This window comes from Musca autumnalis, unplaced genomic scaffold (assembly GCF_047663935.1).
Source record: "Musca autumnalis isolate F117 unplaced genomic scaffold, ASM4766393v1 scaffold_4, whole genome shotgun sequence".
NCBI lineage: Eukaryota > Metazoa > Arthropoda > Insecta > Diptera > Muscidae > Musca > Musca autumnalis.
In genome coordinates, this window is record NW_027411977.1 from 172,661,083 (window position 1) to 172,688,255 (window position 27,173).

The window sequence follows — 27,173 nt, forward strand, 5'->3', positions numbered from 1 at the left end:
TCCAGGCCAGTTTTTTTTCACGACTCCGACTCCGGAGTCGACTCCGAGGGTAATTTCCTATACCACTAAAAATTAATAAAATTTGATAAATTTTTCAACTTTTCCTATACTAGGACCCTATATGCTTATCTGTTCTTTTCTCTAAGACAATTTGTAATGCAATGCGATGTAAAATTGATGTTCCGTATTGAATCTGCTGTATCTTATATCAAAAAGAACAAAAACAACAGAAAGAATTTAGAAAGTTTCAGTAGATTTTGCCGAAATATATGTACGAGTATACCCTCAGATTATCAATTTAAAACAAAAACAAGTAGAACTGACGAGTTTGATTAAAATTTTTTTGTACGGACGGGTCACATATCTTTTTCGTTTTATTTTGTCGAAATATGAAGATGGGTATGCCAACAGTAATTTGTTACTTACATATTTTACGAAAGCGATAATTTTTTGCTGACTCATTTTAAAGTACATGTAGAATAGAATATGTCGAACGGATAAAAATTAGCTGAGATATGAGCGTTAGAAAGAGAAAATTCATTGTGATTTGTATGTAACATCGAAGTTTGAAACACGGTTTTCTCAAAATAGCATTTTGGGATTATTATACGTATAAAAAGATTGTACTTAAGCAAGAGACTTTTTAAAAAAAAATTTTGACGGATTTATGGCGAAAAAACTCTCAACTTTTTTAGGTAAAATTGAAATTTTGACTTCTACAGTTCACATTTTTTTTAAATGCATATTTTTAATTCGTTTCGCTTAAGTACACGATTATTATGTTCTTAATGATCCCACAAAAACATATGCTGATCGGTTTATTCGTTTTCGAGCTACAGTGGTCACCGCAAACTGCTTTAGTAAAAACAGTGTTTCGTAGGTGGCCATTTGTCAGAAAACTGTGAAATATTTTTCAACAAAAAAAAAAATCTGAAAGTAGCTCAAGGTATTATAAATCAGATGAAAACAATATCTTTTGGAAAAAATTGGTAGATTACTTGTAAAAATTCATGAAAAATTAAAAATTTTTTTTAAGCTACATGAAAGATTTTTGGTACATAGTTTGGGAAAATCCCGTTCTTAAATCTGTTCGAGATACTAATTTTGGTTGTTGCGCGCAAAAGTTATGGCGGTTTCAATTCTGATAAAAAGAAAAAAATCTTTAAAAGACTCTAATCATTATATTGAGAAACTCTCTTAATTAGGGGCTCCCTACATACTATATGTTTACTGAGGTCCCACAACTTTAGTGAAAAAGTTGTAAATTTTCGCGGAAATTAGGAAAGCATTCAAAACAATTGGTAGTTTACAACTTGTTCTAATAAATTGCAAGCTGTCTATGCATCTGACAAATATATAAAAAATATGTACGTAATCTAAACATCGCGAAGATTCAAATGAAACCAAAACTATACAAATCCGTTTAGCGGTTTGCATATTATAGCAAAAAACAAAAAATATATTGAGGAAATTTATAAAATTTTTGTAAGAGAAAATATTTATTAAAATTTATTTTGTGAGTTAGTTAAACAAAATGTAAGAAAAATAGGTCGGAGTTTTTCTTCTATTTTAGTTAAATTTCACGCAATAAATCACATTTTTTATTCTAATCACTTCTCGAAAACACGCTAACATCTAGCAGAAGATATGGATATCTTTCAAATAAATGTTGGGTTCCTTTAAATGGGGTATAATCTTGAAATAAAATTGTATCGGGTAATGTTCATTTTGAAATGCGTGTAAATCGCGAAATCCTCAAAATCACTTGATGCGCATGCGGTTTACCAATACAGCGAATTCTTCTCTTTTAATTTGTACACATTTGCCAGGATTTACTTTGGCCGCTAAGATGTAGCATCGTCTGCAGTTTAGTGTGCAACAAACACACTTTTTATGCGCATCCGATTTCACTATCAACCGCGAAAAAATACATCGATCTAAACATATTTCAATAAAATCCATCAAGAACCGTGGATGTAGCATCACACAGTATTTTTTGGATAAATCGGATACAGCTCCCATGCCACTAAATTTTTCAAACCGCTGTTTTCGCACAAACGCGAGTGATGATTCACTTTCTTCATTGAAATGGAAACGATCCACATAAAGCGCGAATTAGTCAGCGATATTTTGAAAAACATTTTTCGCAAATTTTTCAATTTTTGCAGTAGCCATTTCCCCCGTTCTAGAAGATGGATTTTTACGATTTGTGATTCATATGATTCGGATCGGCGAAAAACTAAAATATCGCGGGGTACCAGCACACTCAAAACGATATTGTAAATACTGTACCCAAAAAATAGGTTTTTTAGAAAAAATATCGCACTAAATTTTGGCCTTTGGCAGTAGATTACTCTGCTGCTGTGTGGGCTACATACTCAATATACATATCAGATTATGCGAAATCGAGAGTTCTTTAATCCTATAATTGTTTTTTTCGAAATATCCGAATGCGCGTCCCAGTTACATAAAAATACAAAAAACACCTGAAATCCGGCTTCAAAATGTCAGCATCCATAAAAGGTGGATGCAGTGGAAATTTTGAAAAGTGATACATTAGAAGTGTAATCTTCATTTTGTATTCTCCTACTTTTGCTTTGGACAGATGTCCGTCGTTTGAATGGTTTAATCAGAAATCGAATAGCAATGTAAAAAACCTGTTTAGCTTCAACGTGTTTTTACCTATGTTTTTCCTTTACGCGGTCGTAACTACCACGTAAATTAAATTTTTTTGCTAAATTTTTGAGCTTTGTACAAAAACATCTAAATTAATCCAGCAAAAGTCATAGTTACTGGTAAACTACAATAGTTCGCGTATTATAATAGTGCAAACCTTGGCTTCATGGAAACTAAAAAATTTTGACTTTTCCTCATATACGTTTTGTCATAAATGTGATGGTATATTAAGAAATCGATTCATATTGAAATATGCAATTATAATTCTATTGTCATGGAACATTACTAAATATAATAAATCCTTTGCTTACAAGTTTACTCATAGATTTCCTATAAAATGAATAAACGATTTATCAAAATTTTAATAAAGTTAATCTCTCTATCATAAAAAAATAAAAACTCTTTTGATAAATGTAGAAAAAAACATTTTGCCCGGAGTCGGAGTCGAGCTTTTTTTCACGACTCCAGACTCCGACTCCGACTCCAGCAAAATTTGCTAGACTCCGACTCCAGACTCCGACTCCGACTCCGAAGCCCTGTTTTTAACGGATATAGCTAGAATCTTGATATGGGAATCATGGTTTGGAAGTGGTATTGATATAAGGAAATGGTTTTGAAAATTCGTACTTATCTGTACGAAAAGTACTAAATGGTACTAAATTTAGTACAAGTTGGAGTTGGGTGAACGGGTAGAGCTGAAAACGTAAAATTTGGAATTAAGATTGCCGTTGGAGTGTAGGATTTAGATTTGGAGGTAGTTTTGGAAAGTCTTACTTATGGGTACGGAAAATACTAAATGGTACCAAATTTCGTACAATTTGGATTTGAATGAACGGATAGAGCTGGAATCTTGAAATTTGGAATTAAGATTGCTATTGGGGTGTATGATTGATTTAGTTGTGGAAATTCGTACTTATGGGTACTAAATTTGTTACAATTTGGATATGGGTGAACGAATAGAGCTTGAATCCTGAAACATGTAATTAAGATTACTGTGGGAGTGTGGTATTGAGGATGTTTTGGAAATTCGTACTTATGGATACTAAGCGTACTAAATGGTACTAAATTTGGTACAATTTGGATTTGAGCGAACGGATAGAGGTGGAATTCTGAAATTTAGAATTAAGGATACTGTTGGAGTGCAGAATGGAATTGGTTTGGAAAATTCGTATTTATGGTTACAGAAAGTAGCTAATGGTATTAAATTTGATACAATTTGGATTTGGGTGAACGGATAGAGTTGGAATTCTGAAATTTGGATAAGGATATTGTTTAAGTGCAAAATGGAAGTAGTTTTGATAATTCGTACTTATGAGTACAAAAAGTACCAAATGGTACTAAATTTGGCACAATTTGGGTTTGGGTGAACGGACAGGGCTGGAATCCTGAAATTTGGAATTAAGGATACTGTTGGAGTGCAGAATAGAAGTATTTTTGAAAATTCATACTTATGGGTACAAAAAGAACTAAATGATACTAAATTTGTTGACATTTGTTGGTTGAACGGATAGAGCGGAAATCCTGAAATTTGGAATTAAGATTGCTGTTGGAGTGTAAAATGGAAGTAGTTTGGAAATACGTACTTATGGGTACAAACAGTACTAAATATGGTACAATTTGGATTTGGGTGAAGGGATAGAGCTGGACATTTAAATCTGGAATTGAGATTAGAGAGTAGGTTTGAGATATGGATATGGAGAAGTGTTAAGTAAAACAAAATTTTGAACAGATTGGTATTTGCTAAAATATAGAACTAAAATTCTGAATTTAGTATTAAAATCACTGTTACTCTATAGAATGGGAATGAGAACAAAAACTCGGAAATAAGTGCTTATCTTGTAATAAATTTGATATCGGGTGTATAGATAGAGGGGGAATTTTAATTCTAAAATTAGGGTCAATGTTCGTGTGTGGTTGTTGCGTACAAATTCTGAAATTTTGGTATGAAGGTCGCTGTGGACTGTGCTATGGAGGTGGTATTGGAAATACCTCCTATTACTAAAGCTGAAATTATATAATTTAGAATAATACTATTATTGTACACAAAGTTCTATAGGGTAATATACAATAAGTATTTTAGTATTACTAAATTGTACTACACATTTAAGCATTGGTATTGAATGAACTGGTTAATCCAGCACTCTAAAAGTTGTTATGAGGGTGAATGTTGGGATTAGATCAGAATGGTTACGAAAATTCGCACTTAAAATGTATGGCATGTTTCTACATGTAATACCATAGGAACTGGACGAACAAGTAGGGGTAAAATTGTAAAAGCTGTGGTAAGGTCCAGGCTTAAAAATTGTATTGAAAATACCATTGGTTTTTGTGAACGCAAATATGGTTTTTATTTTTCGACAAAATTGTGTTTTTATCCGAACGCTTTAGAACATATACTTATGCGACATTTTTTTGCAAGAACGTTTTTACACCCTGAGGACAGAATGCCATAAATTGAAAAACCTACATGTTGATTTGTAGGAGTGAGATACGGCCGATTTGCTGGAAAATCTAACTAAAGTGTTACGAATAGTACTTAAATGAAATTACATTTCAATTAAAAAAGGTAGTAATACACCATTTCTGTATTAAATATTATATGTTGTTGTTTTTTTCTTTACTTTCCGCATACCAAATGGCGGGCACTTTGCTAGTTACTTAATATATGGCTATTGTAATATAATAATGATTTTTAAGTTTTGAACCAATGTAGAGTTTCATTGAATAAACGAAAGTTTCATTAAATAACAATAATGAGTTTCTTCATTATTCCAATGAAACATCCTCATTAATGCAACGATATTTCTTTATTAATTCAATATAGTAGTTTGAAGTTACACTTCTATTATTAATGTCAAACTGTCACATGAATGCTACATACATATAACTCAATTAAACTTCTTCATTTATGCAATGCAGTCTTAAGTTGGTTCACAATCAATAAAAAACTTCATTGATACTACTTAGTTTTCTTTCAGTGTAAGATGTTCAATGCATTTTGCCAGTATATGGCGTCATTTGTAAAGGGTTTTATTTCCTCAATATAATTCTGAAAAGAATCGCATTGGACAAAAGAAAATTAAATTTTCCATTTCGTCGGCGATACTTTACCAAATTAGGGTTTCCAATGTTAGGCCTGTGAAAGGACGTATCCGATTTAAGACAACTTTATTTGCGGGTTCCTGCATACATTCATTTAGTTAATTAATATTTATGTAGTTATCTAAGGATATTATATGGTCGACTATAACCTTAATTTAAAAGCTACTCATCGCTCATGTCCTTATAAAATCAGCGTTTTTTATTGAAAATAAAAAGAAAATAGAACTAAATAAAAATTAAAATGCTAAATTTATTTTTCATAGTAAAAAATGCATATAACAGCATAATGTAAAAATACAACATCTAATTGCAAAAGTAAAAAAGTGGTTTTAGATTGAATAAAAAAGCCTGCAAGATTCTATTTAAATTGGCATTGATTCATGTAACCAAACACCCCTTCCGCCATCTGCAAAATCAGCTGCAGTGTGATCATTGCCTCGTAATATCCATTTGCTGGTAAGTAAGCCTTCGACACCCACTGGTCCTCGAGCATGAATACGTGCTGTTGAAATGCCAACTTCAGCACCCAAACCAAAACGGAAACCATCGGCAAAACGTGAACTGGCATTGTGAAATACACAGGCGCTGTCGACACTATTAAGGAAGTGCTGAGCAGCAGAATCTGAAAAAGAGTATACAAATAAGTTGATTAAATTTTAAACAAGTAAGAACAGACTATAGTCGGACGGGGCCGACCATGTGATACCCTATACCACTAAACGCGTCTTCTTGGGATAAAGTTATAAGATGTGCATTAGAAATTTTACCAATTTTCACACAAAAGTTTTGATCAATTTAACCCGCTAAATATTATCCGATCATACCGTTGACTTGCACGCTACTTCTTCATCTCAAACCAAAACTACGTTTAAAATTTCGCGCCGATCGGACTATTATTGCGACCTACAGAGCGGCTACAAAATCGAGCAAAAATTTTGTTTTTGGTCCATTTCATCCCTTTAACATTTCACGATCATCGCCAAAAACTAATCAGTTCTATTCTGGTCCAAACCCGACCTCCATACTAAATTTCGTGACAATCGGTCCATAATTGCGGCCTCTAGCTTGATTACAATTTTTAATGGACGGACAGACGGACGGACGGACGGACGGACACACATCGCTAAATCGCTTTATCTCGTCGAGATATGAAGTTTGGTATACCACATGAGGGGTCTACGACGAATATTTCGCGGCGTTACATGAATTTTTGGGAAAACAAACTTATTATACCCTTTTCCACATTGTGGTATAGGGTATAACAATGCATACAAAAAACAAAAAAAAAAATGCGGTTTCACTTACAGTAGGTCACGTAGAAAACGAACTAGCTCCAACTGTGACGTACTGTGTGTAACCATTGTAACCATCTAATTGAGGTGGTAAAAAGTACTGTTAATCAAGCTAAAAGACAGATTCAATAGAAAACTTGGTGGACCACCTGTACCACCCCTGGTTGAAACAATGGAAGAAAACATTAATTATAAACATACCAAAGAAGGCGATAGAAAGGCATAAAGGCACTGGGGACGAATGTCTCTATACCAACAGTCATGAAAGTATTCAAAATGGTGATTCTCGACCAAATTTCTGCATCTTTAAATAAACAACACAATCCCTACCTATCAAAAAATATATGTCTATCCCATATGAACTGATTTATGGATAACGTATACCAGTGAAAATGATTAATATTTTAAGAACTCCCATTGAAGATATCGGCAAATTTGGATGACCTGATTATATGCTAACGAAAGATCGAGGTATAAGCGGCGGTATGCAAAGAGCCCACACATCGTTTCATACATTAAATATATAACTGTTGAATCCTTATACCCTACACCATACTGCGGTAAAGGGTGTTATGTCATTTTGCATTTTTAGGTAGCATACATAAGGAAACGAGATTAAACCATACATCCTTTAGGGACATACATACATACATAGAATCATTTCGATTTAGGAATATCCGTCTGCCCATGTGTTTTTGTAAGCAAAGTACAGGTCGAATTTAAATTTAATTAAGTTAAAGATAGTACTTTGGACAGTAAACAGCCATTACACTTCCTTTAATTCCCTAAAGATGATTGGAGAATCCAATCGAAATATTGGAAACAAATAAAGCTTGGAAATATTTAACATCAAGTCTTTTACTTAAAAAGCCTATAGCCTAACAATACAACAACAGAACAAATTTGATGATTATTTAATTATTTGATGCACCAATCACGCTATATCTGTGCAATTTTCGTGAAATTTTGAATATCCCAACAAAAAATCATAACCAAATAATGGGGTTTTATAGTACTTTTTGGTAGTCGTAACTACTTATTTTATATTGTTATTCTAATCTATTATTATATCACTATGTCCTATTTTTAGGACAATTGAGGTGAATTTTCAATTTCAATACACTCCATATTTCTATTTTGTTTTATCTTGCTCTCTGATGGATTTGATCACGCAGACTTTCAACTGTTCGTTATTTTATTAACAAAAAACTCCCGTGCCGACGGTGAGCGTTGAACACACAACCCTCGGATTTATAGTCAGAAACCTCCGTACTCATTACTTAGTTAGAATAACCCATTTTAAGAAATAACCCATTATTTTTCAGCTTACTGGTATTGCAGAAAATAGCTTGTTTACGTAACTCTGTAACGCGTTATTCGTCTCATCTGGCTCCCAAATTGTTGCAGCGATGTGACGGTATTCAGTCTAGAAATAAATTTGCCAAATTATATTGAACTATTTGATGCACTAAACATGCTATGTATGTCAAATTTTAGATGAAATTTGGAATGTGTGGAGGAATGTAATCTAGAAATAGGTAAAATAGGTTTCCCAACTTATTTAGAAGGCGGTTCAGATTTGGATATAGCTCCATATATATTTTCGGCCGACTTCACTTATTTGACGCACCAAATACAAAATTGGACAGATATTTTGATGAAATTTGTAAAATGTGAAGCAATTTGAAAAAAAGAAGAAAAAATTTCGCCAAATTATATTGAAAATGTCGTGGCGGCCCTGCCCGACATTCCTCCCCTTCCTTACCAGTTTGTATTTCGTTTCCTTACTGTATAGTAATTGCTTCATTGCTTTATTACTGCGTGTGAAACCTTAGCAATAAGAGGGCAATATATACGCGAAAAAATTTGGGAGCCACAAGATCCGAATAACCCATTCCAAAGTAATGTAAACAAGCTATTTTCTGCATTACTAGTAGGCTGAAAAATAATGGATTATTTCTTAAAAATCTTACAAGGCACAACTACTTACTTTACTCATTATTAAGTAATAAGCAAGTGTGTTCGACTAAGGGTAAGGTCATATTAAGCAAATATTTGCTCCAGCGACCCACACTGTCCGCTTACAGAGAAAGAGCGTAAATAATGCATTAAAATTTATGCTCAATTCCTCTCTGTAAGCGCACAATGCCATTCGCCGGAGCAAATATTTGCCTAATGTGAACTCACCTTAAGAGTTATGTGTTCAACGCTCTCCGTCGGCAAACAATTTTTATGTAATGTATAAGCGTTTAAGCGACCCTTAATATTTGTTTGCGTGACACAGTGTCATTTCATTATTAAATAATAAAGTGTCGCGAAACTTTATAATGAATATAAAGGTCTTAAAGCTTTAAGCTCATTCGGTATTCAAACAAAAAAAAAAAATACGAGTTCAGTATTGTGTGGATTATAAGTGCATGAAATCAAATGTCTATTGGACAAAATGTACAATATATCAAGGGTTTTCCGTTAAGTATAACTCGAAAACCAATTAGAAAATTGTTTTACTGCCTACGGTGCTATTGAAGCAACTTTAAATGAAAGGAACTTACACCTGGGAAGTTTTTGCCGATTCTAAAACTACAATGTTCATAGATGAGAAAAATCCAAAAACAAGAAAATATCGCTGGATGGATTTTTAAATAAATCGCGGTCAAAGCTCACAATTTTAGGTTTTCACGATTTTGCTTGGAAAACGCAAATCCTATCAAAATCTGATTAGAGAAAATATTGTATCAACTACTTATTTTACTCATTTTAAGTAATAAGCAATTGTGTTCGACTAAAGGTCCCCTTACTGAGAGCAAGTAAAAGTAAATAATGCATTAAAATTTATGCTCAATTGCTCTCAGTAAGCGCACACTGCCGTTCGCTGTAGCAAATATTTGCCTAATTTGATCTCACCTTAAGAGTTATAGTGTTCAACGCTCAACTGTTCTTGAAATATAACATATGCTTTTTAGTTTATTTTTCAACTTGAACTTATTTTTCGTCTTAAGGACAGTGAAAATTTTGGTTTATTTTTGTTTAAATGATTTGACCTGAAAATGTACTTTATTAACAAGTTGTCTAAGAAAAATTATTTCTTTTGTTTGAGAATACTTTTTGGGGGAAACTTTCAGTAAAATCTGAATAACATATTTATGCCGTGTCATTTCATTATCAAATAATAAAGTGTCGCGAGATTCTATAATGAATATAAAGGTCTTGAAGCTTTAAACTCATTCGGTATTCAAAAATAAAACCAGTAAGGAAAGGATCAAAGTCGGGCGGGGCCGACTATATAATACCCTACACCACTGTGAATATGTAAAATATTTATGGGAGCCTAATCCAAATCAGAACAGATTTTGATATAGTTTTTCACATTTATTTGTAGACCAAATTCCGTCACATAGTCCAAATTTCATCAAAATTGGAAATATATAGCGTGTTTCGTTCATCGAATACCTCAAATCGGTCGAAAATATATATGGGAGCTATATCCAAATGTGAACCGATTTCAATATGATTTGCCACAGTTATTTCTAGATTAACCACCGTCACACATTCTAAATTTCATTGAAATCGGACAAATATAGCGTGTTTCGGGCATCAAATACCTCAAATCTGCCTAAAATAGAGCTATATCCAAATCTGAACCGATTTCGATATAATTTGGCACACTTATTTCTAGGCCAAATCCCGGCAAACATTCCACATTTTATTGAAATCGTACATATATAGCGCGTTTCGTGCATCAAATACCTAAAATCGGCCGAGAATATATATAGGAGGTATAGCCAAATTTGAACCGATTTCCATATTATTTGGCACACTTATTTCTAGACTAAATACCGTCGCACATTCCAAATTTAATTGAAATCGGACATATATAGCGTGTTTCGTGCACCAAATCCCTTAAATCGGGCGAAAATATATATGGGGGCTATATCCAAATCTGAACCGATTTCTATATAATTTGGCACACTTATTTCTAGACTAATTTTCGTCGCACATTCCAAATTTCATTGAAATCGGACATATATGGCGTGTTTCGTGCATCAAATGCCTTAAATCGGGCGAAGATATATATGGGGGCTATATCCAAATCTGAACCGATTTTTACCAAACTAAATAGCGTTCGTTTTTTTTCCAAAGAAACTATCTTCCTTAATTTTCATGCGAATCGGACAATAAATGCGACCTGTACTTTGTTTACAAAAATACATGGACAGACAGACGGAAATGCGTAAATCGACTCAGAAAGTGATTCTATGTATATCCCTAAAAGGAACTATGGGTCTATCTCGTTTCCTTTTGCATGTTACAAACTAATGCACAAAGACATAATACCCCTTACCACAAGGTGGTGTAGGGTATAAATACGAGGTCAGTATTGTGTGGATTATAAGTGCATGAAATCACATGTCTTTGGGACAAAATGTACAATATATCAAGGGTTTTCCGTTAAGTATAACTCGAAACCCAATTAGAAAATTGTTTTACTGCCTACGGTGCTATTGAAGCAAGTTTAAATGAAAGGAACTTACACCTGGGAAGTTTTTGCCGATTCTAAAACTACAATGTTCATAGATGAGAAAAATCCAAAAACAAGAAAATATCGCTGGATGGATTTTTAAATAAATCGCGGTCAAAGCACACATTTTTAGAGTTTTTTAGGGTTTCACAATTTTGTTTGGAAAACGCAAATCCTATCAAAAATCTGATTAGAGAAAATATTGTAGCTCTGAAAATTCTCTACAAAATTGGCCTTTATGATATTTTCATAGGTTTTACCATTTTTGAGATATCCGCAAATCTTTTCATTTAAAGTTAGTTCAAGAGCACCGTATACCTTAATCAAAATGTTGTTTTCCTATCTTAGATATATGTATTTGTTTCTCATTAGTAGGAGAAAATAATGGACAAAAATTTATTGAAAAATTTTATTCTGTATCCTCAGCTTAAAAATAACAACGAAATAATGGTCTCAGACTTCTCATATGTTTTGACGAAATATGCTCAAAACAATTAGGAGTTGATTTAGATCTGTTCACCGATTTCAGCGAAACTTGGAACATCATAAAATTACTTCCAGACGTACATTTATCAAGCGCCAAGATGATCTATATGGGACAAAATCATTCATAAAAGTTCAACATAAGTGCAGTTTATAACCTGTTGAAGGATCCATTGAACAATCTGACCAATGGTACTCCTTACGGTGTTGTTTACAGCGATATTCTATTTTGCGTGAGTAAGCTCAAAATTTTACGGTGACCAACTAAAGTGACGTCTTGACACAATAACTATCAAAAGGAATGACTTCCAAAATTAGGTCCACTCCCAAAATTGACTATATCGGCAAATGTTTTCAAATATTTTCTTCGCAGAAGTGCAAAAATTTTGCGCTTTTATTGAAGTAAAATTCATGAGCACAACATAAGCATTTATACGCAACGCCCACAATCGTGAATTTATACATCCCAAATGGTTCGATGTTTTTATCGGAAAGTTTATACGTCCAAAAAATATTTTGGTTATGTAGACCGTTTTCGACCTGTGTATAGATAAAAGCTTCAACTCACACAGGATGAGGCTGATGTTTTTTTAGTTGTTTTCCAGAAAACAAAAGTTATCAATTTTCAATTTAGTTTTTTCAAAATAGTCTGGCTTAATCCCATTGTTGTTGTTTTAATATTGTTACGAATGTAACTGATAGGTTTAAGTTAATTTAGTTTAATTTCCGTTAATTTAAAAATTTGAATTGTAACGTAAAGTTTTTATTACGCAGTTACTTTATTTAAGCAATAACAACTACCATGTAGAACTCTCTTCATTATTCTAGATGTTACTTTACCTTTCATTAATGTGCTTTTATTTTGTTTTGCCATAATCATGTAATTATTGTTTAGTTTGTTACTTCTTTGCACTTGTTTGTTGTTGTTACGTCATTACTGTGCTTGTCGTCCAATTGTATTCCCCCATGTATGTATGTGAGTATGGTTGTTCGCTTAGTGCGAATGTGCGTCTGTGTGTTCGCTGCACAGATTCGAGATGTTGCCATATGTGTTCTGGAGGACTCTAGAACAGGGAGACTTTGGGGTATAAATACCGGGGAAATGGCAATGACGGAGTAGTTGTGTTTTAAGCGTTGAACTGAACAGATCGGTAAAAGAGTAGCTGCGTGCTAACTAGAGATTTGCTGTGTGCTTAATAATTAAAGTCGGTTCTGAATAAGTGTAATAAAGTAAATAAAGCATTGTAGAAACGTAATCTAAAACGAACCCTGTTTTATTTGGTACAAATCGTATCGGGGAATAAAACAACGTCTACACGGACATTAGTTAAATCTAATTCCGTAACAATATTTTAAAACAACTAGTTTATTAGTGGAAAAGATTTGGCATTGTTCGCCAAGGGGTAAGGCAGGGAATACTATAGTTTCGATCCACGCCACTGGATCTTTATACTTCGAGCTGACGATTGATGTTTGGGTATAAAAAGTTTCTTGTTGAAGAAGTTATTGAAAAATAACTTCGGTGGAGAATATCCACAAACAAGAAACAAGGGAACTGATGAGATCCAGTGGCGTGGATCGAAACTATAGTATTCCCTGCCTTACCCCTTGGTGAACAATGCCAAATCTTTTCCATTACTAAACTAGTTGTTTTAAAATATTAAAACAACAACAATGGGATTAAGCCAGACTATTTTGAAAAAAAAAAAAAACAAAATTGCAAGCGCTATCCCAATAAAAAACGTCACAATGTTTATAGTTATCAATTTTCATAAGTTTGCGTCCGCTGTGCCGACAGAAATGATTTATCTTTGGCAACAGTCCTTGGAAAGTTTTTAATGTCATCGAGTCCATAAACATTTACTCGTACAATTAAGAAAGAAATCAGCCGGAACAACAACCATTTGGGTATAAGTTGACAACATTGTTGCTACCGGTAGGACTTAGCAACAGCTTTATTTTGGTTGTTAACTTACCGAAAAAATCGTCAATTACCGAAATTATAACCATTTTATTTTTACCGTTTTGTCGGTAACTCGAAAAATGAGTTACAGAATTCCACTACAGATGGAGTTTTTTCGACTTAACATATTTTTTCAGGACTTTGCACAAATTTTGCCGAGTTTTTCAGAGATATTTTTTGCAAAGCCCAAATATGGATTTCGAAGTCTAAGACAGTACTGCGAGTAGGATTCGGAAATATAAAAATGTTTTTATTTTCTTCTTAGTGTAAATTTCTGATTTTTTTAGTTGGCTTCAGTTCTGGAAAAATTGTAAAGTTTTGGTGACTCTATATTTTTCTTACTATAGCTGGATATACAATAAATTTTGAAAAATGTAGCCGTAGACAATTTTTGATTGGAAATATTCGATAAAAGTCTAATCTGCACTCGTAGATTAAAATTTTTCTTCTTTTTGGATATATTTATGTCAATTAATTAACTAATGGTATACATATAACATTAAAAGGTTTTTGAGATAGATCTTCTTGTCAGAATCAGTTCTCGTGGTCAAACATGTGTTCAATAGAAAACTTAATAAGGCAAAGGTAATACAAAACTTTTTTAATGGGACAGAAGTTAGTGTGTAATATCTGGATATGTTCTTTAAAGAAGAAGAAAAGACGTTATGTTCGGGTCGAACTGTTTATATCCTCCACCACTTTAAAACACTGTATATCTCTATTCGACATATTCGCGAATGCAATCCCTGTATTCAAACGTGGAACTACCACTTTCTGCATGGAGGTTCCCCCACCAAAAGGATTTCCAAAATCCATATTACAGACGAAATTTTAAAAAATCGGATAATGAAAATCTTTCTATAGCGAAAATGCTAAATAAAAGCTAATGTGTTTGAAAATTCTGGGGTACCCCAAAACGTAAAATACTGGGCGGAACTTTTGTATGACGAACAGTGTTTGATATGGTTCATTTTTAATTTTAAACATCCAATTACTAATATATTATACTCTGTTCCGAATTTCAAACTTGTATCTAAAATGTTGTGAATTCTCTCTATTGAATTTATATACTTTGTGTCAAAATTGCATATAAAATCAACTAAAAAACCTTTGAAACAGCTTTACGTAACGCTACACAACGTTTTTAAAAATAATTATAACACAAAATTATATTAAATGAAAAAAGCCACTGGCTTTTTTCAGCCGTTTGAGCTGAACTAAATAAAACTAAGTTTTTTCTTTTTGTCGTGAGTGCTTTTGTACTAAATGTCTATTTATGTGTGCACAGTGGTCACTATCGGTTTAATAATTCATTCTGACGTGCAGAGGCCAAAGAATAACTAGATATTCAGCTCGACAGGACTTTGTTAAAATAATGGGTTAGTAGTTACGACTACCAAAATGTTCTATCAAAATGTTATTTGGTAATGGGATTTTTTGCTGGGTTTTGCTTCTTCAAGAGATTCTCCAAGGAAAATACAAAATACCCTCTAGAATTTAACAACTATAATATTCTCACACTGACTTGGAAACATCCACTCCAGATTTGGACTACAAAAATTATGCTCACAAATTGAATTTGACTCTTAAGAAAAATTTTGCTTTATGTCTGCCCTGCCTTTACTTACGTTTTTTTATAAATATTATTTCTTCGAATACTATAGTAACCAACTTACCATTTTCAGTTACAATAACATCAGTATGACCACTACCGAATGTATGTATGTGATCAATGGCCTCGTCCAGGTCCTTAACTATTTCAATGCAGCATTCCAACGAACCATATTCATGCTTTAAACTCTTAGCAGCGGGTGGGCCAAATGTGAGCTGTTGATTAAGTTTCGGTCCCGAATAGATTTTTACGCCTTCACGTTTCAGCATGTTGCACACATTATTGAAAATGTCACCACTCATTAAATCTTCGTGGATGAGCAGTGTCTCCATGGCATTGCAGGCTGAAATAAAACCAAACAAAATGAAATGGGATTAAATGATGTGACAAACTATATATTGAGTGGGAATCAGCAGCATGTATTGAAGGAGAAGTACTCTGGTAAATAACATTAAGAATTTATATCAAGATATGTGCTTGCATTTAAATTTTTCATCAGACTAAATGCAATTTTTAAATTGAAACAAAATATACCTATATAATATGTCTTTATACTGAATAAATTTTACTGAACAAATTTCCTCAGTATTGCTTAGCAACTTTTCAATTATACATTTGTCAAAACTGGAGAAGTAGAACAGCAGTTAAATACACACAGTTAGACAACAAATGTATACGGTTTTTTTGTGCAAATCTCTTGCTGGGAAGGGAATGAATCAGTACTCGAAGAGAAAAACAGTACTATAAAACTAATCATTTTTGCAAATTTTTGTAGTGATTATGCATTTTTATGACTTTTGCGGCTAATAATGGACTAACAGTATTGAATGTGATAAAGTTCAGTGATAAGAAAGTCGTCATGGAGGGTCTTCATACAGGTAAAAAAAGCTTGAGACCATATTAACAATAAACAATGAACAATCGCTCACAGACAAGTATACAAAAAACAAATATTTGACTCAATATGTATTGTTGGACAATCGACCAATGCAAAAAAATCCAATTATGGCTTTGAAAACATAGGGGAAAAATAGACCCTCAGTGCCGTATTTTGAAACGACATACAAAAGGGCTCTATTTCCTCTCTCAGTAGTATTGGAATTACTTCATTTTTACTAAATGGGTAGATATTACCCTCTGCTATTATAATAAATCTCAAAAATTGCGCCAAATCCAATAAAACCCATAAAATATAGAAAAGCTGGAAAACCGAATTTTTCGGCACTGATATAATAATTATAATTAATTATAGCATCCCCGCTGACATAATTAGGAAATATTTAATAGTCTTAATTCTGAAAGTCAGTAAAAGGGATCCATATAGCTCAAACAAGTTACCTACCACCATTCCAAAGGCCGGATCATGACATATTAATCTTACTTGTGTAAATTGCAGATGTAATATAACAACAATAAAATAATAAATACATATGTCAAAAACCCTGATATCAACCCTTATAATAATGGGTCACTTTTATGAAAAAAAAACTCGAAAAAGATCCTCCAACAAAGTATAAAGATTTACTGAAAATTGAGGAGCCAGTACCTTTAGAGTGGAACATTTCGAGTCTTAATTTTGGGTTAACTAAGCTCATTAAAGCACAAATGAATGTCAAAAGTTGAGGTATACTACTTTGGTAATTCTCCAAGAAATCATATATTTGGTTATTTTTGCAATTCTTTGATTGTCACTCCCCAAGTAGTAGATAGTTCTTATTTTAGCCCGTATTTCTTGTACATCGCAAAAAACCTTTGTATACATATTTTGATGGAATATTGTTTTGAGTACCAGTAGCAAAAGATTTACACAAAAAAACGTATAGTATTTACATAATTTGTTGCCATAAACGAATAATTGATATGAAATTTTGTACAATGTTGATTTGTGCAATACATTTGTTGTCTAACTGTATGTTTTAATGACTGATTTTTAAATACGATTTGTGTATAAAAGTCAATTTGACAATTCGTAATACTTTTTTTAATTTGGAACATGGCACAATTACCAAGGTAGTGGCATCGTAAAATTTTGAATATGTTATGTCAAAACTTTCTTTATGTTGTTGGGAAAATTACAAAAAAAAATAATTTTTTTATAAAGGGATTTGACTTTTCATATTCGATCAGCTGGTGTGATACCACTAGCTGGTAGTTCTGCCATGATTTGGAAACAAGAATAAATCGACAATTAAAAAATTTTTCAAATTATTTGTTTGTTTCCAATTGACATATTGACCTTGGGTATTACGGTCGTGCAACAGGCCGTAGTTTGGTGAGAAGGTAGGTATGACACGCATTTTATTAAATAGAGCAGTTTAATTTTAGGGAGATGTATTTTTGAGCCTTCTTCTTAAATAAAAGAAAAATATTATAAAGAAAATATTTTTCATTTCAAATCTTCATAGAACAAGAATCACGCCCATGGTTTGCGTATAAAAATTCAAAGTTGATCATTTATGAATTTGACAATCCGTTTTTGTTTTATTCATAACATAAAAACAAAGTAGGGACATTTATTTTAATTTGATGAGAATTGAACTGTTGCTGTCTGTTTAGATCAGCCAAGATCATCCATATACGTTAACGTGACTGCAACAACAATATACGTACACTTTATTCTCATCTGTCGTGGTTTTTCAAAGGAAAGACACTCTCAGAGAGACTAATGCGCAAAATATTTTGAGCATCAATGGTTTAGATGCTAAAGACATTCACATTATAATCTACGTTTTTAGACTTTTGAATACTGAGTTTTGGAGAAACTCAGTAAAACAATCAGAAATGATAAAATTATTTGTCGTGGCTTGGACAAGGAGAGAGAGTTATATATGAAAAATCGGACAGTATTGTTCATAAAGAAAATCTGTTTAATGTTGAATCTATCGCGTTATTTCCATGTATTTTTGGCACTGTGCGAACTTTGTCTACTTACACAAATGCTTGAAACTTAGAACATGTTTTGTACGCCCACAAATCCAATGTACATACATAACACACTTTGGAGCCACCTCACTTATCATATTCACATTTTACAAAGGATTTTATTTATGAATACAATAATCAAATCGCACTGTAACATAAGCCTCAAGTAACTTCAAACTTTTGATTTTTAGTACTTTTGAATTGAACTCTGGAATCGTCTTGTATTACCCTACTCACTTTGTAGGTGGAATACGGTTGCTAGAAAACAATACATATATACATATGTGTTTATTAAAAATTCCACGGCATCAATAGAGAAAACAAATTGGAGAATGCGATTGTGTGCCATTCGTCAGAGTGCATTTGTAGACTGTTTTTAGAAACACGAGTTCAAATATAAATACCAAAATTTTTCTCTAGTTTCGACTATTTTTTAAGGAGAAGTAGTTAATCCAGAGAGAAGGGAATTTGATTTAGTTCTAAAATGAATACCACTTCGCTAACAAACTGTAACACAATACACTCACCAGAATAACATAACAAAGAAAGCTGGTTGGCATAAAACAAAAAAAAAATATATATATAATTACTCTGTACTAAAAACAAATTTACAATTTGGAAAATAAAAAGACAGTCTTAACAGAAATAATTTAGCTCTTTCCTAATTTGTCCTAATCAGAGACATGTTTTGCGTATCTGCCCCCAGTTTAATAAACTATCGTATGAGGATAAATTCTGGATTGTTAAAAGGTATAATTGTTGTATGAGTTTATCATCGCGTGGTCATGCTGTTAATAGCTGTAACCACAAACACAGTTGCAACTCATGCATTCGCTTCCTCGTTGTCGAGATCACAGACCTCTCCGGCTTTTACAAAGGTCAAAAGTCGACTCGTTTAAAAAGAAAATTGACCTTCCTTACTCACCCTGCCAGATCTGACTCATTGTGTTCGAATAAAACTAAATTTGGCACACCAAGATAAACTTCTCCTTTTAAGTTCCCTTATCCTAAAAACTCCGCCAAACTAGTTGAAACATCGGAATTAGTTCTGTCTAAATTCAACGGGAAATTGTTCTCACCTTCACTTCACCGTCTAAATTGAAAACTCGGATTCCTGATTGGCAGATTCTTTTGATAACAGCCCAATACATTTGCTACTTGGTGCTGATCTCTACCCCCCAAATACTTGAAACTGAACCGCCTAAAGTCATCTTAGATTCTTTGCTGGCCCAGAAGTCTATTTTCGGTTACCTCTTCACAGGTTCAGTTCCTCCGGTATCCAGTATCTAATTGAAAATTAAATCGTTTAATAAATCAAAACCTTTAATTTGAACTATTATAGCTCACTTAGGAATCTGAATTTACGTTCTTTCCTAACATTTAGATCAATTATATTCCAATTTTGGTAAAAATTGCTAGACACTTGGTCTATCAAGGGAGGCGGAATGTATAAGTTTCATACTTTCCAACTCAACTTCCCGAGCTCAGTCGATGAAGGATGCTGATTGACATCATCCTCTGCACGTTCCCTCTGCGGACACCGTAGAGCGCAGATGCCAATTAGCGGTGGTTGTTGAGTTCTCTCTCACTGGAATAATTGTAATTGTATTAGTATATGACATGGAATCCTCTGCAATCACTTAGAACCTCTGCGATCACTTGTCATTAGTCGCTTGTCGTGAAATAACGTCTACGCGTTACAATTAAAAGGCCTCTGTCGCCACTACTCCAGATTACAAAAGGTAATATCTTTGTTGTTTGAAAAGAAGAATCACCAATAAACTTCCAGCTTATTATTATATTTAAATTGATACTGCTTGTGTTTTTATTTCTTTGGGTCTTTGGGCAGTTTTGAAATTTAAATCTGTACCCCAAACATTCCTAAGGAATATGTGTCTCCAAATACGATATATCAGACTATTTCGTGAACAATACGTGTCCCTCAATTAATTTTAGTGGCCTGATTTAAGGCCTGGGTGCCTTGTTTATCACTAATATGTCCTGGTACTTTTCTAGTCGATTTAGCAACACCCCTAAACGTATTATCCTGTAGGTAATACCTATTATTATTGATGGCAGTCTACCCTCGTGATCTAAATACCTCATCGTCTTAATTTTCAGATTTTCCCGGTTTGATACCTATATGACATTGTTTATATTTAATATGGGCCGGTACTCCCTTGGTCCAAAGCCAGAAATGCCTTTGGAATGCTCAACAATATATTGCGTAATAATACCGCTTTTAACTGCTGTATAATTGTATGGATGCGAGACATGGCTGGTGATTAAGGCAACGATAAACAAAATGCAAGCTTTTGTGAACAGGTGTCTTGTATGGTGGCCTAATACCATAACGAATCAGAGACTATGGGAATTAACAAAACAAGACGGAATCGAAAAAGACATCAGAACGAGGAAATATGGCTGCCTCGGACATACTCTTCGCAAAAACACAGATGCCATATCACACAGGGCTAAATCGACTCCAAATTGTCTGAAACGAATTTCCTGTAAACATAGTTGGATTTATAAGTCGTTATTTCGATTAGGCTCATATTTGGTCTATCAAAGTATAAACCCTCGTTAGCCTAAAGGCTAAGGTATAAAAAGACCAATATTTCGAGGTATTTAATTTCTTTTTACCAAAGACACAAATTTTAGACCCCGTACAGCATTGTAATTTGCATCAATTTGAAAATCCGGTAATTTCTCTATAATGTCTTAAAAACTTTTCTATAATGATTGCGACGTTTTCTTGCATGAGGTAAATGCAGTTATTTGCAAATAAACCATAACGATAAAGGAATCCACTTACAACATATATATTAGACAGCAGTTCTGTTATTTAACCGATATATTGCTATAGTAATTTGTCGGTATATGCCCAAATGGAAGAAAAATTTGGGACAAAAATAAAATTTGAATATTGTTCCCACAATTTCTTCCGCTAAATACTAACCTATTATTATCAAAGTTTATTGGCATTTTCCTTGACCAAAAAGCTTACCTCATGCAAAAATTTGTCAGTATTGAACACTACACTGCACAATTGAAATTGTGGGATCCCTGTAAAAAATAGGCTGTAACTCTGCTATCTGACCACGTACATCAGCATACTTTGTATCAAGGAAAAGTCAAGATTTCCTCTTTCAAATATAACTTACGTTTGTGGAACATGTCTTCAAGCAATAAATAAATGTATAGTCATTAGAATAAAAATTTTAGCAATTTTCACACAAAAGTTTTGGTCCATTTAACCCTAAATGTTATCTGATCATCATGTTAAATTGCAACCCTTTTCTTTTTGGTAAACCCAAAGCTTACTTAAAATTTCGAGGCGATCAGACTATAATTTCGAACTACAGAGCCGTTTCAAAATCGGATAAAAATTTTATTTTTGGTCCATTTCACGCCCTAAACATTTTACGAGCATCACCAAAAACTAATCGTTTCTATTCTGGCCAGAACCCGACCTCCACACAAAATTTCGTGACGATTGGTGCAAAATCGCGGCCTGTAGTTTGATTACAAATTTTAATGTACGGACGGACGGACACGCATCTCAAAATCGTTTTATTTCGTTGAGATATGAAAAATGATATACCACATGGGGGTCTACGATGGTGTTACATGAATTTTCGTAAAAACAAACTCATAATACCTTTTCCACATTATAGTGTAAGGTATAAAAAGATGTACGTAATAAGTCCTATGAGCATCAAAGTTTTCGTCGGTTAATACAAAGATATATTTTTTAAGATCAATACGATTAGAGTGTCAACCCTTGGTATAACAGAGAACAGGCTAGTGATTAGATAAAATCAACGGATTTTAATGGTACTCAAATAGTTTCGGAGAAAAACGAAACTTTTCTGTCAAAAAAACTACCATGCTCTACCACAGACGACTTCCGGAGATTTTGAAACAGTGGATTCTCCTCAGATGTACACACAAAGGCTAAAAGTTTCAAAAAAGAAATTTCAACACCAGCAAGGTTTAAAATACTGAATTCCAAGTGATTGTAGAGTGGCAGTTGGAATATTGAGGTCGATTGAAATGTCACCCTTAAGACTGGGAATTTAACCCTACACCTTCAGGTGCTAGTTTAAAGTTTACCTAATTGTGTGGACCAATAAGTCAGTTGTAAATATATTATTATTTTCATTTATTTCAAATGTATACTCAACAAATTGTAAGTTACGCCTCTTGGCATTTATAAAAACAATACCAAAAGACGTAACTCACACAGCGTCTGAAATTCTAAAAAAAAGCTTTATTTTTTCCTTATCTGTCTTAAAATATAATGCTTAAAATTTGCGATTTTTTCATAAAGCCGTTGTCATTTTATAAAGTTGTTTGCTTCCCCTGTAAACTTATCGATTTTTTACTTATGTCTCCGGGCATTTATGGTTACGATATGTTAATGTATGTAGCCCTTTTCCATCTTCCAACTATAAAATATGCCAAATGGTACCACCCATTACATGAAAATCTAACTTATTACCTTAACCTGCCTCCAGTATTCAAATTTGCTGCCAGCAACGTAGTGATATCAGTAAAAATATGCTCCCACTGCACAGTGGTGGCACTTACATGAGAAGGTGTGACAAAATACTTCTAGTCCTAGGTCCAAGTTTTCACGTGATTCCCATGTAACGAATCATCCTGAATTGAAGTATTTTACAATTACCAACACTTCGTTCAATCGAACTTGCTGTAATCAAGTAACAACAGTTCTAATTGCATAGTAATCCTCCCCGCAAAAAAATTTCGATATTGGTCCATGATTTGGTATACTTCCATGATTTATATCTCGATTTATTTCGGCAGATGCTAACCAAATATTCAAACCCAATGGGTTTTAATAAGAAGAAAACCACCTTATAGAGAAATGTGATATCGGACCACTTTTGACCACATATAGGGTTACCATCCATTTTCGATACTTTATCAGTTTTAAACACCATTTTCTGCAGAATTACCTGAAATAACGTATTCTGGTTTTCAATGCGGGAAAATTTCCACGTTTTGGCGTGTTGCAACATTAGAGTGTCCCAAACAAAAAAAAAATATTTTTTAAAGTGTATGTCCCCAAAACCTTTTATTTTTCTTTCACGAATTTTCAGTGCGGCTCCAAGTTACCATCATGAAATAAATCGATAATAGCAAAAAAAAAACATTATATTGAACTTAAATGTAAGAAAGGAAATTACTTAAAATATTCCAAAAATATAAATTCAGCATCCAATAACTGACTACATTTTTTGGCCATAACTGCCAAAACCGCAAATGTCCGCAAAAAGTCCAAACAGTTTTTAAATCTGCAGACCCATGACTTCAATTTGGTACTAGTGACGATTCTTGCATATGCTTGGAAAGTAACTAAAACTTTAAGGAAATCCATACATCTACATTGAATGTTTTCGTTTTGCCCATTACTATAACCTAAATATCTGACAACCCTTGAAATTTAGAGGAATTGTTATAAGAAGAAAAACCAAGCTTAGACAGTCTACTAAAATATTAAGCTTAAGTTAATGCTTGAATAACAGTCATTTGTTTCAGAAACTTGCTTTTAAAGTAACATTTTATTCTCATTTTAAAATAAATTTTTTCTACAATATTTGTCATGTTTGTAAGTCTTTTTCTCCTTAAGAACAGCGAAAAATGGAAAAACAAAATTAAGTTTCGAAAAATTTGGAATTTTAAGAAGCGGTTGGCATTTTTAAATTCTTAAAATGATTACATAATTTTTTTGATTTTTGTCGTTGAGCGCATCCACTGTGCGCTGTGCTGTGTCAATTTTCTGTTTCCAAAACGAAAATTATTGTTGTGCTATGCTGCAAATTTTTAAATTTCAAATCCGAAAGCATTGCTCCAGCAAAATAATACATTTTTACACGATATGTTTTTTACATATATACAAAGTGACAACAAATATGTATATTAACATATCGTGTAAAGTACCCATTAGCTATATATCCATAATCAAAAAACCAAATCTATTGCTGTGCTAAAAATTTCAATTTAGTAAGAGAATTACATTTATCTGTTATGCTTATCGGACAGTAAATCATTGAGATAAAAATAGAACGGGAATGCAATTTTTAATATGAATAAAGTCTCCCCTTATTCGGAGAAAATAGTTTTTATGCATGGAAAAATCTCAAAAGCAATTGAATTTTTATGAAATACCAACATTGTAACTCATTTACTTGTTATTGTACCTTGAAGCTTTTGCTAAATACCACCACACGTTTTGTAGTTAGATTTGTGTTCTACTTCTATCGATGTTTTTGTAACATGCATATAAAATATTACCATAAGTATTTTGTCGTAATTAATTTTGTAATATTCTATTAAAGTAGCACATTTCAGTAAATTTTAATAACTTTTGCAATATGAAAAACAATCATAAAATTTTTAATTAGACATATGACATAAATAGTTTCGAGCATCATAGGCTTCATGTTAAAAGTTATTTTATCTCATTTTCACCACATGAGTAGAACTAGGAGGTAACAGTTATTTAAATCTGTAAATTTCTATGGTATCGTTGCAAAAAAGGGATCAAGTTGAAATGTACTATCGCTCATTTACTCAAAGAGTGGCATATCTCGAAAAATCAGGTTGGCGACTGAAATTTGAATTTTCAAGTTAAAAAGATTATATCAGTGCCAAATTTCTGTGCATTATCAAGCATGATTTGAAGTGTTTTAGTGCTTCATAAACTCAAAAAACTTTTGTATTGAATTATGCGAAACTCGTAGAAATTAAGCTGTGTCTCGTCGAGTTTTAGAGATATCAACATGAAAATTTGACACAAGATAAAGTAGAAGTCGTAGAAATAGAAATTGCTAACTCAGAAAACTCATTTTTTAAGTTATGTCACTCTTTGAGTAAATGAGCGATATGTATGTTTGTGTGTTATAAATTTCCATATAAACATGGATTCTACGGAGTACCATAAATTACAAATCGTACAAACTTTGCTAAATAACAGTTTCAAAAATTGCATATTTACCAAAAAAGGAATAAATGATTAAAATTTTTATCGGTTATTTTAAAATGTAAAGTACTATTTTTATTTAAAATTCGATTCAATATTTATTATTTATGTTCAATATAATATTCTCTAATTCCGCCTGTTTTTATGTTTAGGTTTAAGATACGTGGAATAACGTATAGGCACCAACGTGCACTGAAATTAATTTCGGGAAGACCACTCGAACCAAATATTACATTAAAATCTTCAAGATACCACCCAATGGTACCGTTATATGGGGGCCATAATATGTATCAACAAATTGACCAACTTTCAACACCAATCATCTTAAGACTACTACAAATGACTGTACAAATATTCATTTGTTTCTGTCGGCCTTGATTTCAAGAGGCAGACGGATGGACATAGTAAAATTAACTTAGAATGTTATGCTGGTCAAGAATATCAAGATAGGTGAAGCCAAGGTTTGCACTATTATAATTTGCGAGATAATGTGGTGTACCATAAAATATAACTATAGTTGGACTAAATGAAATGACTACAAATGTTAATAAAAATAGGTAAAAACACGTTGAAGCAAAAGAGTTTTTTAAGTTGATATATGATTGCTGGTTAAACCGTTTAAAATACTGATATATGCCCAAAGTAAAAGTAGAAGATACAAAATGAACATTGCTCTTTTAATGTATCATTTTTTAAAATCTCCACTACATCCACCTTGTATGGATGTTAGCATTTTGAAACCAGAGTGTAGGTGTTGTATTTTTTATCTAAGCGCCACGCGCATTTGGGTATTTCAAAAAACTAATGATAGGATTAAAATACTCGCGATAACGCACAATTTGATACAGTATCGGCCAAAACTTAAGCACACCCTCAGTAAATTTTTTTGATGATATTTTTTTAAGAAAACAATGTGAGAAAATTCAAACTTAAGGAATTCTGAATTTAATCAAAAATTTAAAATTCAAAAAGCATTTTATTTCGCAAATACAAGTCTTAAAAACTAGAACACAACTAATTTAAGGAATAAAAAATTAGTGAAATCAATATTTCCTTGCGTATCTTTTATTTTGGATGACACAAATTATTATTTATTTCAAGCGATATTTCTTCCCAGACTTATAATTTTTTTCGCTTGATTTTTGACTTAACGATCTCCCACAAGACCCAATCGAGAGCTAAGATCAGAGGATTTGGCAGGCCAAAGAGAACTTCTGTCGAATTGTTTTAGAACCACTTACGATACATGTTTTGGCTCGTTATCTTCCTGGAATGTCCATCTAAGTACATCTCTTCTTCAGCATAAGGCAACGAAACACCTTTTAATACGTTACGATACTTCAAACGATCCATAATTCCATCAGTTTTATAAATTGGTCCAATACCTTGGCCCGAAAAGCAATTCCAGACCATTATGATGCCGCATCTAATATTGTCTGCAATATTTAGGATTTAATCGGTATCTATATACTTTAACTGAATACTTTAACTTAAACGTAGATTCATGAGAAAACAGCACAGTCCTCCATTTTTTGGACACTCAAGTTCTAATGGGTACAAGTCTGGCTTTTTCATTTTTTCACAATTTGAAAGGT

At 32.9% G+C, this 27,173-nt stretch overlaps 1 protein-coding gene across 1 annotated transcript in view; it reads right to left on the bottom strand.

Annotated features, from left to right (window-relative positions):
- Positions 1–6,004: 6,004 nt before the first annotated feature.
- The window catches only part of P5CS (Delta[1]-pyrroline-5-carboxylate synthase), a 268,880-nt gene continuing 247,711 nt past the window's right edge, over positions 6,005–27,173 (bottom strand). The window contains exons 11-12 of the mRNA XM_073980203.1: positions 15,712–15,990; positions 6,005–6,400 (exon numbers count right to left, since the gene is read on the bottom strand). Of these exons, the coding sequence (XP_073836304.1) occupies positions 6,141–6,400; positions 15,712–15,990 (539 nt within the window). The 3' untranslated portion in view covers positions 6,005–6,140. The remainder of the gene's footprint in view (positions 6,401–15,711; positions 15,991–27,173) is intronic.